Source organism: Garra rufa, chromosome 21, assembly GCF_049309525.1.
Source record: "Garra rufa chromosome 21, GarRuf1.0, whole genome shotgun sequence".
NCBI classification, from domain to species: Eukaryota; Metazoa; Chordata; class Actinopteri; order Cypriniformes; family Cyprinidae; genus Garra; species Garra rufa.
The window spans coordinates 18,122,847-18,142,012 of record NC_133381.1 but is presented as its reverse complement, the minus strand read 5'-3'; the positions used below and the strand labels follow the sequence as shown (position 1 = coordinate 18,142,012).

Below are 19,166 nucleotides of genomic sequence, written 5' to 3'. Positions count from 1 at the left end.
TTACACGCTATTGCGCTCCGTGGACGGCGCCGTCTTTGATTTAAAACAAGTTCTCGCTGTCTCGCTGCCATAGCTATAAGGTTTGTGTAAACTCATCTTTCTTTATATAGACTCCTAAGCCTTTTCTGTCAAATGGTTCGCCAGCTGATGTGCCTTGAGATAGTAATTAAAAAAAGCTAACAACCATTAGTGTATGGAACTTTATTAAGTGCGACCTTAGCAGGTGCTGTCCATGGTGGAGGTGCTGAATCGGTTGATATCGATGCCTCGATGATCGATTGTGCGCTCTTTCCGTCACAGCGGTCTATGTAAAGTATTGAGAGAAAACAATGTTTTTTGTTTTTTTTTTATAAAGAAGCGTTTTAGAAATAGTACAAACTGCATATGTCGGGGCTCACTGAAATATGTACATGCAGAAAAAAATATGTGTATGTGTTTATAATTTAGGAAGTGTGCAATCCCACAGCCTCACGGCCATAAGTGTGTTAATGTTCTCCACAACGTATGCTGATTACCCACCAGCCGTATCACATTATTGGCGTAAATCACCACACTGAGGTCTTACTCAGCCCATATCTATCCCCAACCACCTCCAGAAAACTCCCCACGGCATAAAAAAGAAGAGCCGCCAGCCAACCTATTCTCATAATTTTGCGTAAAAATAACACGACTTTGCAATAGCGTGTAATGCATACGCCAAAGTCAAATTTTGCGTGCATATGATACGCCAATCCTTCCCATTAACTTGAATGGACAGATGATGCGTACAAATACCACGCATCATCTTTTATATAGATTATATATATTTTGAACTTTGGCGTATATATATATATATATACTTGTACACATCCTCTCTCCATTCAAGTTAATGGGAAGGATTGGCGTATCATATGCACGCAAAATTGGACTTTGGCGTATGCATTACACGCTATTGCGCTCCGTGGACGGCGCCGTCTTTGATTTAAAACAAGTTCTCGCTGTCTCGCTGCCATAGCTATAAAGTTTGTGTAAACTCATCTTTCTTTATATAGACTCCTAAGCCTTTTCTGTCAAATGGTTCGCCAGCTGATGTGCCTTGAGATAGTAATTAAAAAAGCTAACAACCATTAGTGTATGGAAACTTTATTAATGAAGCCACTTCCATTCACTGGGTGTATAACAACTTAAGTATTTTATGTGTAAAATTTTAAAGTAAAATAAAAATGTAATGTTAATACTAAATCAGATTTTATATTAAATGTTCATGTAAAATTTTATGTGTAATTAAACTGCGACGTAAAAAAGCTTTTTGCATAGTGGTGGCCACTAGCGGGATGAACCATCAGCAGCGATAAGGTATAGCTAAGAGCACTCCAGACCAACCTTACGAACGTATGACTTACAGAAGGTATACTTAACTAAGAAGGTTTCGGAAAACACATATTAAAGATAAGGTACTTCTTAAGGTACAACTTAAGAACGACGTAGCGTTAAGGTGGTTTCGGAGAACGCAGCCCTGTTTATTAACCGCTAGAGCGCCAAAAGGTACGAACGGCAGCTTTAAACATTAAATATCAACTAAACAGATAAAGGTAAAATGTGACCCTGGACCACAAAACCAGTCGTAAGGGTACATTTTTTAAATTGAGAGTTATACATCTGAAAGACGAATGAAAAAGCTTTCCATTGATGTATAGTTTGTCATGACAATATTTGGCCGAGATACAACTATTTGAAAATCTGAGGGTGCGAAAAAAGACAAAATATTGAGAAAAGGAACATGGAACATGATCTTTAGTTAATATCCTAACTATGTTTGGCATAAAAGAAAAATCAATAATTTTGACCCATACAGTGTTTTTTTTTTTTTTTTTTGGCTTTTGCTACAAATACACTCATTCTACTTAAGACTGGTTTTGTGGTCCAGAGTCACAAATGATGAAACTATTCTACGATTCTAACTGTTAGACACATTCAGGAAGGTCAAGGACTCCATATGCTGTGCATGAAGTGTATGCGCGCATCCTATTTTTCATTCATCTCATAGTCCAGCACATTTTTAGACGATTTTACTCCTGTAGCGGACAGCGATTTGAAAACTGATTAGCCTCTATCATAATTAAGAGAAGTGTGAAGATAAAAAGTAAACCCTGCTTACACATGCACACACTCGCCACAATCTGCCATCTACAGACCCACATTAATTAGTATTTCCAAGCAAAGTAAAACAGGTTGCATTTATTAAACTTGCACTTAAAAGCAGAGAGAGGGCAAAAATAAAACGTGCTATTGATCAGCCTGAACAAGAGCATCCAGTCATCAGAGTACTTCTGAACGTCCGTTTCAGGCTTTATTATTGAAGTGTACACAAATCTTGTAGAAACCAAAAGCACTGTCAGAGGGGTCACCAGAGGATCAGGGGGAACTCAAGAGTGGGTATGGGCGCATGTTTGTTACGTTCTTCTTTTAAATCGTTTGCTTAAAGAATGACCAGTATATTCTCACTTACAAACTGTCCTTGCACTAACAGTCCAAAATAAAAGATTAACAAAACAAAAAAAAACAAAAGAGAGAGAGAAATGAACATTTGGTAAACATTCTCCACTAAAGGCAGTTCCCTTATATATACTGTGATTTCATCTTTCATTGTTTACATAAACAAGTTTAATAACATATCAATCAGTGGTTATTTAACAATTTGGGAAAATAAAGAAAAAAAGCACAAAAAAAAGTTTATACTCTTTTACAAGTAAATAAAAAGATCTTTTCTTGTCTCCGTTGTTTTCTTCAGGGCGCAGCATGAGAGTTCAGCGGTTCGTCTTGTGTCGGTGAGTGTAAGCGGATTCGTTTCCTTGCATTTTCTTTGTTTTGACTGTCCTCTCTTTTTATGCTATTACATAATTAGATTCTTACATACAAATATTGACAAAAAGATGGCTTAATCACCAAAGCCATCCAGTCTTTTTTCAATATCATTGGATAGTCAAAGGCGGTGGGCGGGGCTTCAGGGGGAGAGGGCATCATAGCTGGCCGTCGCTACAGTGGGCGTCCGGGCTGTCCGTCTGCTTCTCTGCGTCCTGCCCAGGCAGCTCTTTCACCATGAGCGAGGTGCTTTTCTCGGAAAACTCCTCCCCGTCCGGCTCCAGGCCTTCAGGACAGGGAAGCTTCAACAACTCCTCTCTGAGCTGAGCCGTGTGCCTCTGCAAAAAAACAGACGCAGTCAATTCCAAAATGCGACAAATGGCACAATTTCCATTTGTATGACAGCGAACAAACAGTGCTGTACCTTTAGTGCAGCTGCGTGATGAGACATGGTTCGGCCGACTCTCTTATCACTGCTGTACTGCTGAATATCACAGATCCAGCCCTCGCACTGGGCCATGATCTCCGCTCGCTTCAGATAGAAGTGCCGATGGATCACCTGCACACACACACACATATACAGTTAGTGCACAAAAACACACACTCCAGTGTTCTTGGAAAAGCGAATTGTGTATCAGCTCCTGTAGAGCCCATAAATCAAACGCAAACCTCATATCCTATTTTAGTAGCACTAGAAAACAATCTGCTGATCTTCGGATTGAGACTCCACTGACCTATTCGATTCATAAAGAGCAGATGACCGATCGCACCGCACAGATAACCAGCAGTCATTGCCTGTCCGCGCATATTAATATGAATAAACTAAGTGACCTTTTCAGTAACAAAGACCATAGGCAGGAAAGAAGAACTCAGCTTACACAAATGCACACTTCCTAGTAGTACTCGATAGAGCCCTGCATGGGCCTTAAATCTAAGCCCTAGCCCGGCCCTGGCCCGAAACGCACAGGCTGTAGCCCGGCCCGTGTCCGACAGCTTATCAAAAATTTTGGCCCGAGTCCGACCCGAAGCCCGTCTTTTTTTCCGCCAAACAGCTTATACTGTTACAGCCATTAAAATAGACCAGATTCGTATTTAATAGAAAGTTTATGTTTTTTCGTTTTGGTTTTTTTATCAGAACAATTTAGAGAAATGTTTGGAGTTTTTTGTTTGTTTGTTTGTTTGTTTTTTAAATGTAAGTTTTAGTTTTTTAAGTGACATCGATATCCAAGCGGTATGTGGTCCACAGTGAGTTTACTCAATTTAACCTATATATCAAATCAACACTTGACTAGTCTACAATGCAATCCACAGATATAAAACAAACATCAATATATCACAATGTTAGATTTAAAGTTTATTATCACCATCTCAGAACAAAGGCATTTCAAACTGGGCAGGCAGCTCTGCTGCGCAAAACCGGAACATACAAAGTCGCAGTGGGAAAGTAAACGAATAATGAACAAATATATAAAGAATTAATAATAATATAGAAAACTTCAAAAACACAACTTTACCACGTGGCTGAAAATCTCTGTGCTGCGCAGAGTATGTAAGCGGAGTGGAGCGGCAACAATTTCCCCCCGCGCTCCTTGCATTTAATAATCGCTCTGCTCCAGCTCCACTCCTCGCTCACTGATATCAGAAACACCGCTCCGCGTCAAAAAATAAATAAATAAATAAGTATGTGTGAAATGTAACAGTCCTGTTCATAAAATATAATAAAATAACAGGAGATTTTCAAACATAGTGTGCAATATTTGTTCCGACCAGCGACCACAGCTGATAATTGTCAGCATTAAAAGAGTATTGCTGCTTTATCCAGTGCAAAGTTTGTAATGAAAATAATACGGTTTCGTCAGTTATTTTACCTACAGATCACACTATTTCTGATTTGAGTGATCCATCTCTATCAAGCTGAACATGTTTAACATATGATTTCCTGCTTAATGTGCAGTTATATTATGGACCATTGGCATGAATTGTACTCATGATGGAGCGGTGGTGGAGCGCTCTTGAAGAGAGTGAAAATCATGACGCTCCGACTTTTAAAAAAATCCGCTCTTTCCTCCATTCAAAATCACACCGCTCCACTCCGCGCTCCGCTCATACTCTGCTATGCGCGAGTTAGGCATCACTGGCGCTTCCGGGGACGCACGCATTAAATCTCATTAAACTTTTTATTTTTTTTCTAAAGCAGGCCCGAAGCCCGATATGCGTGCAAGTTATGACGTGAAAATTGGCCCGAAGCCCGGCCCTAGGGGCAAAAAAAAGTCGGGCCCCGACGGGCTCGGGCTCAAATGCAGGGCTCTAGTACTCGACTCTGTCCGAAGGCGAGAGCTGACTCACTTGTTCATTCTTCATTTGGATCAGTCTCCTAGATATTCTTCACGTCACATCATAGAGTGTACTAAACAGCAGATTTGAGTTACGCTACCTGGACCTAACACCATCCAGAATCATTTTCCCAAACCTCAGGAATGGTTCTTAGGTGTGCTTAATACAGTAATAAAATGCTGGAAATGGACAAAAGCTGTAAAAATATAATATTTTGAAGCACAGTATTAAAAACTTAAATGAGATATTTGAAAAAGTACTCTGATCAAAATTAGAGAACCCTTACAGATACCTTCAAGTTATTGGTGGTAATCTGGCACCTGGTGCTAATTTCCTTAACTATATGACCAACCCTATTTACCTGTAAATTTTTACTGATTTTACTGATTTACAGCGTTTTAGTGCCACGTATAAAAAAAATAAACAAATAAGATTACGAGATTAAAATCGTTAAAAAATATTTTAACTTCATACTCCAAATATTTCGACTTCATACTCCAAATATTTCGACTGTATTCTCAAAATATTTCGACTTTAAAGTCAAAATTATGAGAAAAATGTCAAAATGTTTCAACACTAGTTAAAAATAATGTGAATAAAGTCGAAGTGTTTTTAGAATAAAGTCGAAATATTTTGAGAATAAAGTCAAAATTAAGAGAAATAATTTGTAGCAATTACGAGATCAAAATTAGAGAACACTTACAGATATCTTAAAGTTATTGGCATTCATTTCCTTAATTATATGACAAACCCTATTTAACTGGCAGCATTCCTCCAATTTTTACTGAGAATGCAAGATGACAGGCTGCTCTAAGGTACGACAGCGTTTTATTGCCACGTAAATTTTTTTTTTCTCAACTCGACTATATAATATTTTGAGAATAAAGTCAAAATTATGAGCATATTCTCATAATATTTCGTACCCTGGAAATCCAGAGGTCTCGCGAGAGCACAATTTGAATTGTCGAGCAATGATGCAGGTTACTGCAATACGTAAGCAATTGTGGGAACCAATCAAATCGGTGTATCTGATGTAGGCGGGCCAGAGGCGAGCTAAGCTGATGATGACAGCGCTGCGACGTCCGAATCATGTAGTAAACTTCGAAAGATCGCTGTCGCTACAGATGAACAACAAGTTGTTTGAAACGGCTTTGGCCGCTACAATGAACGAGTTAGACTTGGCTTTCCATATAAAAGAGGAACAGAAAACCGAAAACTCGAATTGTTCCTTTGCAAGAAGGACGTTTTTGCTGTTTTGCCGACTGGATACGGCAAGAGTTTAATCTATCAGTTCACGAGTTCACGCTTACATATAATAGAATAGTAGTGCATGTTTGGCGTGCTGTCCGGTGAAGGGCTCCGAGCTCGGGAGTGGCCCGAACCCAGAGTACGTTACCCCCCAATAGGAGTAGTGAGAACTCGGAGTGATGAGATGGGGTGGTGGAGGTTTACTGATAAACCATCGAGTGAATTGAGGTCAGCTGTATTTAAACCTATGGTGCTGATTGACTTGTGATGTTTACGCTAAGCATCTGACGCGCTTCTCCTGAACTTTGTTAATGAAACATCATTTAGCTCTGCTGGTAGCTAAGCGTGTATTGTTGTGATTGGTCGTGGCGTTATCCAATTGCGTGCAGTTAGAGTTTCAAATGCATGCTTGGTGCCGCCTCTCGAGTTAGGCAGTTTTCATTGCTCGATCCCAGACCCTTAATCTTAATAGATTAGGGTCTGGATTTTTTTTTGAATCGAATATTTCGATTATTTTCTCAAAATATTTCGACTTTATTCTCAAAATATTTCGACTTTATTCTCAAAATATTTCGACTTTATTCTCAAAATATTTCGACTTTATTCTCAAAATATTTCGACTTTATTCTCAAATTATTTCATATTTATTCTCAAAATATTTCATATTTATTCTCAAAATATTTCAACTTTATTCTCAAAATAAAACAAATGTCTCACTGTAATCGAAAAGACGACAGATTCATATGAATACAGCGATCTGTCATGCCTCATTAAAGAGCGTGAAAAACACGCACGGACCATGTTATTGCAAGACACACTGTTTGTATTTCGCTATAAATCTGACAGATATTGAAAGCTGAGACTATGTTTTAGGGATGCACGATATTTATCGGACAGATAAATTATCGACCGATATGGGTAAATATTACGTCATTTTTATTGCTCCGATAAATAAATGAAATCCGATCCGATAAAGTACTCTTGCTGGTAAATCAATCAATCAGTCTGGTTTATCTGAGATTCATCTGCTTTCCGAGTGCAAGTGACTGCAGCTATGACTCTCTGCCTTTGTCACGTTTAATACGTCATCATCTGTGTCGTCATCATCGTCTTCGCCGGTCTGGAAGTTTTTCACGGTGGCAGAGGAGGACTGCTATTTGCAACACATGTTTAGCAAGGATTCCGAGAGGAGGTAAAAAGCCGTCAAGTTTTAACACAACAAATCTTATATCTCTCACTTCAGAGGTCGTCATCGAGGTGAATCTGTTTTAGGGGCCGTTCACATGTCGCGCTTAAAAACACATGGAAAACGCTGAAGTGCCGCCTTCTCTTTCTTTCCAAACCGCTCTGTAGTGTCTGCTGTGGCGTCTGATGTCGCTAAGCAACCATGACCTGCGCTGTTCATAAAGCCTCGGAAGTTTTAGCAAAGGATAAATGGATTTTCAGCATTAAAAATCGCTTGCAGTAGCTCTGTTATTAAATTTATTTAAAAATGTTTATTCCTGTACAGCTATGATAAGCCGTTTCTCCACCTTGGCAGTGCTTTCAATGTTATGAAGGGAAAGGATGAAGTTGATTGGTTGGTTCATGTCACATGACCTGCGTTGGGTTTGCGGCATTCTGAAAAGTTGAGATGTTTTAATCTCGATTCTGATGTTTTATTCCCCGTCTTGTATGATTTGGCTGCTGCACACATTCATAATATGATCAATAAGAATGGACTACACGTAAGCTTTAACGGACATTTGGACATCTGACGTTAGTCCATGATGCACTTTTCATTTTTTCCAGGTTGATAAATGTCAAAGCATTTTATTTTATTTAGAATTGTGGTGCCTTACACAAAAAAATAAAAACATTTTTGAAGAGTCAGGACTGTTTACTATGATTGTTTGACCCAGATATACAATATACATTTCATTAGTTTATCTTAGATTTTGTATTCTCCTGAGTGCCCAAAATTATCATATAAAAATATGAACGTATTGGGTATCGGTATCGGCCACAAGAAGGACTTAATTATCGGCTATCGGTAAAAAATTTTCATATTGTGCATCCCTACTATGTTTTATATTAAAAGTACCAAAAGCACAAAGCTTATTGCTATTATTGGGTGGCTGGCACACTACAAATAGGCCTAATAAATGCAATCAAAGACGTGAAATATTATTTCCAAGCATACTGTCCTTTTGAGTATAACACATGGTATGATTTCTGCTAATCCCACATATATTCAAATAAATTCCAGTGGCCTGGCAGCTTCTCCTGGTGCTCCCAATCCGGGCCATTTGCACGCGCAGGCTATACTCTCAAAATTGTATAACTTTAATTGCTATGATTTAATTCTCGAAACATTCCGACTTTACTCTTTATTCTTGTAATTTTCGATTTTTTTTTAAACCTGACACTAAAACATTGTTGTACTAAGGTGAAAGTGTAAAACCCTGCGACAGGAGGTTGTCCTGATAAAAGGCCAAAGGGATGACCCTTGCAGACACGGCAAGAGAAGTTCTTCATTCCAAATCTCTGATTTCTCAAGTATTACAGGTTAACAATGACACTAATTCATTCAAGTCCCCCCAAAAAGCTAGTTGTCCACCAAGACAAATGCACATGAAGATAGGATAATGTAGTAATGGGCGATATAAACGATATGCGATATAAACGATACAAAATTGGCCTACGATAGAGATTCTAATTCTATTGCACTATCGCGATAATGCATGTTTGATGACGCAATCTACCCGCAAAATTTACAGCAACGAGCTGCAGCCGGCTGCAACGCATCATCTTGAATAAAAATGGCTGAAAGCGTCAGCGAAACAGAGGAGCTCGTGAAAAAGACTGGTGCAACCAGTACCGCCGCTCCCTATACGCAGACTAGGCTTGTAAACACACGTGATGACGCGGAGCATCTGCGCCGCAACGCGCCCTCACCTCTGTTTACGGCTGCCTATTTGGCCAAAAATGATGATAATAATTGATGAACAATATGCCTGGTCCTGGAAAGAGACATCAACACTCCGGCGCCGAGAAACGAAAGAAAAAAAAAGCCCAAGATGAAGCCCGTGCATCACTTTCAGGTACTTTCATAATCCTGTGAAACTTTATATTATTCTGTCGACATTAATAATGTGTTTTAATGTCGGTAATAATTTCACGACTAACGCATCTTTCTTAATATGAATACCGGCAGATCTAAGTAAACAAAATGACTTAAAATGCATTATATTAAAACAATTATGGCAATTATGATTATTGATTAATAATGACCATATAGTGTCATTAAATAACAGTGTTAAAATACATAATCTAATACAAAATTAACAGTTTACATTACAATTTTAATAGAAATGCCTGAAAAGGGCACCGAAGGCCTGGTAAATGCAGTTGTTACACTTACATGATAATCAAATTCCTAGTTTTATATTGACCAAACATTTAATTAAAATATCCACATAATCTTTCCTATCATTTCCTCAACTAAAATATGTGGACATCATAACCCTTGTCTGCTTTATTGTCAAATAGCAAAGGCTTTATTATATGAAGAGCTCATTTACGACTTTGCCTCAAGAAAAAGCAGAAGTGTGCCTTTGTAAATTTTGAACTTTGGAAAGCTCCAGCAGATGACAGTGTTGATTTTATTTCAGTTTATTATGGTTTATTTAATTGAGATTTCACATTTTTAATTGTTTTATTTAAAGTGTAATTTTAGTTTGTATTTTTTGCTGTAGAGCTACAATTGTAATTTATAAATGATACAATTTATTTATGTATTTACTATTTACTTTTATTTGAATAAAGTTCTATTTTGGCCCCTATAGTAGGTGTTTTTTTATTATATTATTATTACTTCTGTAATATTTGGGAGAGGGGGCACTCTGTAGAGTGTGTGGGGCAAAAGTTCCAGTTAAGAGAGGTAACACGACTAATCTGTTCTACCACTACATGTAGTTTATTTATCTGCAACATTGTGTTGTTTAATTACAGTTTTGCTTTTGCACAATAAATGTTCTCAAAACGACATGCAACGTTTCTTTATTTCTTTAAAAAAAAATAAAAATTTGCAGCTTGGCTTTCCTAAGGGTCTATGTAACCTGTTCTGAAATGGTTCTATTATAATTTATATATCGCAATATATATCGTTATCGCAAGAGGCTGCAATGTATATCGCAATATGGATTTTAGGCCATATCGCCCATCCCTAGGATAATGCTTGACTTTGAATGGGAAATCTATTCAGCACTGCAGCTGGAATTGCTTTCCAGTTCAATGCCTAAAAGGGCAAAGATCTCTCTCTGCTTTTTTAAGAGAAGTCAGACTGAAAGCGCACTCTGCAGTGACTAAGCCTCTCATCACCAGAAAGAATCAAAAGACTAAGCTCACTTTGCTGAGGAACATGTGGTGTGGAGAGAGAAGAACTCGTCCAAAGTTCACTTTAGTGATGAGAGCGAGTTTAATTTATTTAGGTCTGATGGTAAACATTTTGTTCTCTAATTTTGATCACTGTGCTTTCCACAAAATAAAGGTTTTTGTTGAAATCTGTTGGTTAATTTGCCAAACATATAAGTAGAACAGTGGTGTACCTACAGCTAACATTACATTGAAGATTAACAATGTAATTGTATATTTCAGAAGAAAAAAAACAAGTATTTATAGATAATCAGAGGAAAAAATGCAGAATACTCTTAAATATCTCTTGAAGCTCTAGTGGGAAAACACTTTTACAAACAGCTGCTCGAAAATCACCTGTTGTGTCTTCACTAACACACACACAAGCTCTCTCAGGATTAAGACGTGCACTTTAGCCTGCTTGTAAAAGCGAGACGCCGCACGGCTCAAAGTTCTGGGGGGAAAAGACCGAGCGCAGACGAGAGGGATTCAGGAATGAGTGCGCGTGATCGATGGTCTTGCCAGTGTTGCCATGGAAACCCCGGCGGCCACTACACATCACTCGCTGGCTCAGAGCTCAACCTCACCGGCCTTATATCTCTCTCTTTTGCTGTCTCGCTTCATCCATCCTTCATAAATCTATCTTTCTCTCAAACACACAAAGGTCACAAGCCACCAGACTTGTGACTGTTACTGCCTTTCCTATAATGCCACATTTGTTTCATATTCATTCAGTTCCCAAAGGAACATCTGTAACGATACTGGAAAGCGAAAGAGAGGGATAGAGAGAAATGAAAAAGGGACAGGAACAGAAATGCCATTTAAAAGAAAATGAACATGAGCATAGCCACCAAGTAAGGTTGTTGTACAGGAGCAAGTGTGTGTGTGAGTGTGTGTTTCCTCTCTCTTCTGACGTCAACAGCCTACCATTTATTACCCTGCGAGACTGGATGTGTGTGCGCAGCAAGAGAGAGTTAGATAGCTACGTGTCCTGCCGTTTATTAAATCGCATGTCTGAACCTGTGTGGATGTACTACACTCAAAAATGCTGTTTCATATTAATCTAACGGTGGAGGAAACGAGAGAAATGTTGATTTTTAAATACTTAAAAAAAAATCAGTTGACTATACACAGTCAAACAAAAAATTATTCAGACACCAGATATAATTATACATTTTTTTTAGGACACTAGAGTTCATTTATGTAAGTGAGGATAGCAAAATAAAGTAAACTGACATATTATACCCAAAAATTCTTCATACAGTGGACTACCAATGAAATTTGATTTGACACTTTGACCTGACCATGTTTTCTTACATACCTTTCTATCAAAGTGATCTGACATTATCAAGATGAATTTGTTCTGGCACAGTTTAACTCTTAAGTTCCTGTCGTATTTTTATTACCATTTTCCAATGTGAGACATTTTCAAGGTGTCTGAATACATTTTGTTTTGACTGTCATTTATTTGTGATTATCAAGATGAATTTGTTCTGACACAGCTTGAGTTCTCGTCATATTCTATTACCATTTTCAAAACTATAGCGCACAAAGTGCGATAATGTGAGAAATGTTGAAGGTGTCTGAATACATTTTGGTTTGACTGTATATATAAATAGGGTTGAAAAATTAATGAAGGCTTGAAAAATGCCCCTGCACAATTAAACAATGTATTACGGGTTTCGCAATTGAATTAAATGTGAACATTTATTTTAAAAGGGTCAATTCACAAAATTACATTTAGATTCGTTCACACTGCATCGGATTGCTTTTACACACAGTTTTGAGCAGCGCTGAGCCTTAAAACAAGTCAAGCGATTTTCTGTTGAACTTAGGAATGTATTGGCCAATCAGAGACACTTAGATTAGTCAGCACTGAAAATGCGCCAATCAGAGGTGCTGCTTCAGTGATTATAACGGATAACAGAAATTTCTGCATAATTTGTGCTAGACTTGGATAACGTCATGAACATGTTTGTCTGTGAAGCCAGAATGTAATGTGCCCAAAACAGAATAAAAACTTTATTTTGTGTTTATGTTTTCTAAATTGATATTAATAAACATTATTGCAATATAAATAGCAATAATCTACAATATTTTTTTTTTTTTCAGAATATTGCAGTCCAGTGAGGTGCCCTGAAAATCAATTCTTATTATTATTACGATGTAAAATAGTGTTCTTTTATTTTAATATACATTAGAAATCTAATTCATTTCTGTGATCAAAGCTGAATTTTTCAGCATCATTACCCCAGTCTTCAGTGTCACATGATCCTTTAGAAATCATTCTAATATGTTGATTTATTATCAGTGCTGAAACAGTTGTGTTGCTTAATATTTTTTTGGGAACCTGTGATATTTTCTGGATTTGCCTGATGAATAAACAGTTAAAAAGAACAGCATTTATTTAAAACAGATTTTTCTGTTTACAATAAACACTACTGTTCAAACATTTAAGGTTAGTAAATATTTCTTCTTTATTTTGTTTTAAGTAATTAATACTTTTATTCAGCAAAGATGGTTTAAATTAATAAAAAGTAATAGCAAAGACTTATGTTGTTAGAAAATATTTATATTTTGAATAAATGCTGTTCTTTTGAACTTTTTATTCATCAAAGAATCCTGAAAAAAAGTATCACAGGTTCCAAAAAAATATTTGGCAACACAACTGTTGCCTTCATAGATAATTCAAATAATAAATCAGCATATTAGAATGATTTCTAACGGATCATGTGACACTGAAGACTGGAGTAATGGCTGATGAAAATTTTGCATCACAGAAATGAATTATATTTTAAAGTATATTAAAACAGTTGTTTTAAATTGCAAAACTTCTTCATAATATTACTTTTTTCCTGTATCAAATGAGAAAAAAATATAGAATTAATAATTAAAAACATGTAGGAAGTAGGCAGCGGACTAGTTCTGGCACAGACCCCAAAGGTGTTCATGTGAGAGGCTATTTAAGATTCTGCTGCACTTGCGTCTGACAAAACCAACTTCCACCTCCATGTAGATGACGTCACAGGTCTCTCCTACAGCAGCTGAAAGCAAATGACTGCGGGAATGAGAAAGAGTCTACCCACAGCGTCATTTGGTCTAGTTTCATTATAAATTCAGCAACTAATACTAATACTAATTCTGCATAATTATGTAGATTCCGTCTGCGTCAATACATAATTCATCAGCGAGTATGAGTCCCGTATGAGCCTGTCGATGCTTGGCCTGGCTCGGTTCTGCCCAAACGACAGCCCCACGGCCCTTTATCCCTCTGAACAATGCTCCGGTTGCCATGGCAACAGCCTGTTTAGTGTCCACTGTGGGATACAGAGGTAATGTACCAGCCTCATAACAGCCCGGAGCGGCGAGGCAGCCGCTAGGCATGACATCAAGCTCATGAATACCAGCTGAAATGCCCATACTCGACCCAAGATGACGTCAGGTGGTCTGATCTGGTTTCTTCTAAATGAAAAGATCCTGATGTGTGACTGTCTGAGAGAGGCTTCAGAGATTATACGAGGTGAACTCTCACGAATACACACGCATGCCCCAGTTTCCTAGAGTTTAATGTATGCTTTTAATCTGATCGGGGAATTCTGAGTAAGTTTGGTAATTAGATGAGTGCACATATTTCGATCATTCCAGCGCATTCATGATTCGTATCCCTCATTCAATGACTCAATATCTTCACTCATTTATATTCTGATTTAGGCCGCCCATCCTCCTCCTCCTCTCTCTCTCTCTTTTTCACGGAGCGTATGGATGATTGTTATCGGCTAGTGGGGGCCATATCAAGGACAAAAGGAAATCAAAAACAAAGAGGGGAGAAGATGAGGGGGTGGAGAGAAACATTATCTATCTGAAAGTGATAAAAAAAAGAAAAAAAGAAACGCATTTAAAATAGGACAACTTAGAATGTGCTGTTAACACAGAGGACAAAAATCACCACAGGGGCATGTATATATAAAATTATTATTTAAATATATATTCTGGGTTGCAAAGGTTTGGGGTCAATAAGATTTTTAAAATGTCTTTTGCATGGAACCATGTTTCCGCCACTGAATAAAGATTTAAAAAAGGGTAATTGTGACTTTTTATCTCAATTCTTTTTTTGTTTTTTGTTTAAATCTTGCAATTCTGACTTTTTTTCTTACAACTGTCAGTTTATATCTCTCAATTCAGTCTTTTATTTCTCAGAATTGCAAGATTTAAATGTACAATCCCGAGGCAAAAAGTTAGAATTGCAAAATATAGACACTCCTGAGAAATAAAGTCAGAATTGCGAGATATGAACTAGCAATTGTGAGGAAAAAAGTCAGAATTGCGAGATTTAAACGTACAATTCTAAGGCAAAAAGTTAGAATTGCAAGATATAAACAATTCTGAGAAATAAAGTCAGAATTGCGAGATATAAACTGGCAATTGTGAGGAAAAAAGTCAGAATTGCGAGATTTAAACGTACAATTCTAAGGCAAAAAGTTAGAATTGCAAGATATAAACAATTCTGAGAAATAAAGTCAGAATTGCGAGATATAAACTGGCAATTGTGAGGAAAAAAGTTAGAATTGCGAGACTGAAACGTACAATTCTAAGGCAAAAAGTTAGAATTGCAAGATATAAACAATTCTGAGAAATAAAGTCAGAATTGCGAGAGATAAACTGGCAATTGTGAGGAAAAAAGTCAGAATTGCGAGATTTAAACTTGCGATTCTAAGGCAAAAAGTTAGAATTGCAAGATATAAACAATTCTGAGAAATAAAGTCAGAATTGCGAGAGATAAACTGGCAATTGTGAGGAAAAAAGTCAGAATTGCGAGATTTAAACGTACAATTCTAAGGCAAAAAGTTAGAATTGCAAGATATAAACAATTCTGAGAAATAAAGTCAGAATTGCGAGAGATAAACTGGCAATTTTGAGGAAAAAAGTCAGAATTGTGAGATTTAAACTTGCGATTCTAAGGAAAAAGTCAAAATTAGGATCTTTAAACTCATGATTCTGAGGAAAAAGGCAGAATTGAGACAAACTTGCAATACTGACTTTTTTCTCAGAATTGCAAAAAAAGTCAGAATTACGAGATTTAAACTCGCAATTGTGAGGAAAAAAGTCTGAATTACAAGATTGAAACTTGCGATTCTAAGGAAAAAGTCAAAATTAGGATCTTTAAACTCATGATTCTGAGGAAAAAAGTCAGAATTAAGACAAACTTGCAATACTGACTTCTCTCAGAATTGCAAAAAAAGTCAGAATTGTGAGATTTAAATTTGCGATTGTGCGGAAAAAAGTCAGAATTACGAGATTTAAACTCGAGATTGTGAGGAAAAAAATCAGAATTACGAGATTTAAATTTAAGATTGTGAGGAAAAAAGTCAGAATTACGAGATTTAAACTTAAGATTGTGAGGAAAAGAGTCAGAATTACAAGATTGAAACTTGCGATTGTGAGGAAAAATGTCAGAATCGAGAGATATAAACTTGCAATACTTGCTTTCTCAAATTTGCAAGATACGAACTCACAATTGTGAGGAAAAAAGTCAGAATAACAAGCTTTAAACTCCCGATTCTGAGAAAAAAAGTCAGAATTGCGAGATATAACTTGGCAATTGTGAGGAAAATGGTCAGAATTGCGAGATATAGACTGGCAATTGCAAGGAAAAAAGTCTGAATTTTGAGATTTAAACTTGCAATTCTGACTTTTTTTTTCTCATTTGTGAGATATAAACTCATGTTGAATTCTGAGGAGAAAAAAGAAAAAATGTTTTCTCAGAATTGCGCGTTTATATCTCACAATTCTAACTTAGACTTCTGAGGAAAAAAGCCGGAATTTTAAGATAAACTCGCAATTTTGACTTTTTTTTACTCATTTGAGAGACTCATTATAATGTTGAATTCTCAAGTAAAAAGACTGATATTTTCTCAAAATTGCAAGGTAATGTCTTAAATCTGAACTGACTTGCAATTGTCTGAGGAAAAAAATTCAGAATTGCGAGTTTGTATGACAAATCTGATACTTTTGTGCTCAACCGATGCTATATTTATTTGGTTAAAAATTTTTGAAATATAATTACAATATAAAATAAGAGTTTAAATTTTTTATTAACTATTTCAATATGTTTTAGAATGTAATATATTCCTGTAATGGCAAAGCTGAATTTTCAGCAGAAAAAAAACAACATAATTCTAATATGCTCATATGTTGGTGCTTAAGAAATACTCCAAATACATTTCGGGGTCACTGCATCTATGTGAGCTCATGAACCTCTGAAACTTTTCATGAGCCAATAAGAGTCTGTGTATGTGTGACAAATGACATCTAACCTCTTTAAAGCAGGGTGAAGGGTTGCGGATCTGTTCTAGCATGGCCCACTTGACAGTGGCCTGCCGGATGTTTCCGTCGTACTCTCTGGAGCTCTGCGTTCCACTCGGCGTGCCCCGGGAACGCTCGTAACCTGGTTCGTTGAAGTATGGCTCAGCCACCAGGATCAGAGACTGGATTGACACCAGCACCTAAAACACACACACACACACACACACACACACGTTTTAGAAAGCCTAGTAGGAATGACACACGGATCAAGTGGAAGAGGTGAAGAGCACACCGGCTCTCACTGACCACAGCACTACTGTCCCTGTGCCTGATTTCCATTTATTGATCGGCTGGACGCTAACCGTAGCACTAATCAATGGAGACATTTCTATGAACTGCTGGCAGCAGTACATGAGCGCGAGCTTGAGGAGAGAGAGGAGCAGAGCTTGATCAGATCGATAATACAGGGGGGAAACAGCTCCCCTGCCTATTATTCAGAAAGGTATGATGGAGAGAGGGAGGGAGAGGGGTTGAGATGTAGGAAGATAATTACTGTGGGGAAGCCAGGATGAGAATGGTGTAAATGTTCAATGGTCGATGTGCAGGTGACGGTGATATGACTAAATATTCTCTGAAAGTGATGAAATAAGAGACTTTTCCGGCATTGCACTGCTTTAGATTTACTGGAAAAAAGCATCTGCAAAATCATTCCTGCCTAATGAGCGTGAGTGGGATAGAGGATTATACAAGAAAGAGAAACTACAAACGGATGGGATTTGGCTCACCTGTAGAAAGCTAGAAGTCTGAGGGTTCCATTTCTCCTCGGGACGCCCGTGCCAGGTGTTCAGGATACTTAAACACACCTGGTTGTTGCAGAAGGGAAGAGAGACAGTACAAAGAGATCAGGATGAGGAAAAACAAAGAAACATATTACAACATTCTTTTTTATGCACTGGCCAATATTTGGCCATTTTTATGGAAGCCTGTGTCCACCACTGAATAAAAAAAGGTCTGAATTACCTGTGAATTGCATGATATAAACTTGAAGTTGCATGTTATAAAATGAGAATTGCACGATAAACTCGCAATTGCGCAAAAAAGAAAAAAAAGAAATAATTTTTTCCTCAGAATTGCATGATATAAAGTTATAAAGTGCGTGATGAACTCACTATTGCGACAAAAGGTCTGAATTGCGAGATACGAGTTTACATCTTTTTCTTTCAGAATTGCATGATATAAACTTACAGTTGCGAGTCATAAAGTCAGAATTGCGTGATAAATTTAATTCTGAAAAATAAAAGTCAGAATTGCGAGTTGATATTTTGAAATTGTGAGTTTCTTAAAATTATGAGTTTATTTCTCACAATTCGGACTTTGTAAAACGCAATTGTGAGGTATTAAATCAGAATTTAACATAAATCAGAATACTGAGAACATAAGTCTTTTTCCCCTCAGAATTGGACTTTATAACTCACAATTGCGAGTTTATATCTTGCGAGAACAAAGTCAGAATTGCAAGATACAAAATTGCATTTGCTTGAAAATAGTCAGAACTGCAAAATATAAACTCGCATTTGCGAGAAAAAAGTTTGAACCGTGATATATAAATTTGCATTTGCAAGAAAATAGAATTGCGAGATACAAACTCAGATTTGTGTGAAAGTGTCAGAATCGCGATATATATACTCGTATTTGCGAAAAAATTGTCAGAATTGCAAGATACAAACTTGCATTTGTGTGAAAAAAGTCAGAATTGCGAGATACAAATTCACATTTGCGAGAAAAGTTGTAATAGCAAGATACAAACTTAATTTGTGTGAAAAAGTCAGAATCGCAATATATATATACTCGCATTTGTGAGAAAATAGTCAGAATTGAAAGATACAAACTTGCATTTGTGTGAAAAAGTCAGAACCACCAACTCGCAATTGCGAAAAAAAAAATCAGAATTGCAAGATACAAGTTAGAACCGTGATATAGAAATTTTCATTTGCTAGAAAATAGAATTGTGGGACGCAAAATTAGCATTTGTGAGAAAAAAGTCA

At 37.0% G+C, this 19,166-nt stretch overlaps 1 protein-coding gene across 1 annotated transcript in view; it reads right to left on the bottom strand.

The window, feature by feature from the left end:
- Positions 1-2,202: 2,202 nt before the first annotated feature.
- birc6 (baculoviral IAP repeat containing 6) overlaps positions 2,203-19,166 on the bottom strand; it is a 130,387-nt gene continuing 113,423 nt past the window's right edge. Inside the window, exons 71-74 of the mRNA XM_073827622.1 lie at positions 17,907-17,984; positions 17,133-17,321; positions 3,266-3,400; positions 2,203-3,179 (exon numbers count right to left, since the gene is read on the bottom strand). Coding sequence (XP_073683723.1) covers positions 3,000-3,179; positions 3,266-3,400; positions 17,133-17,321; positions 17,907-17,984 — 582 coding nt within the window. The 3' untranslated portion in view covers positions 2,203-2,999. The remainder of the gene's footprint in view (positions 3,180-3,265; positions 3,401-17,132; positions 17,322-17,906; positions 17,985-19,166) is intronic.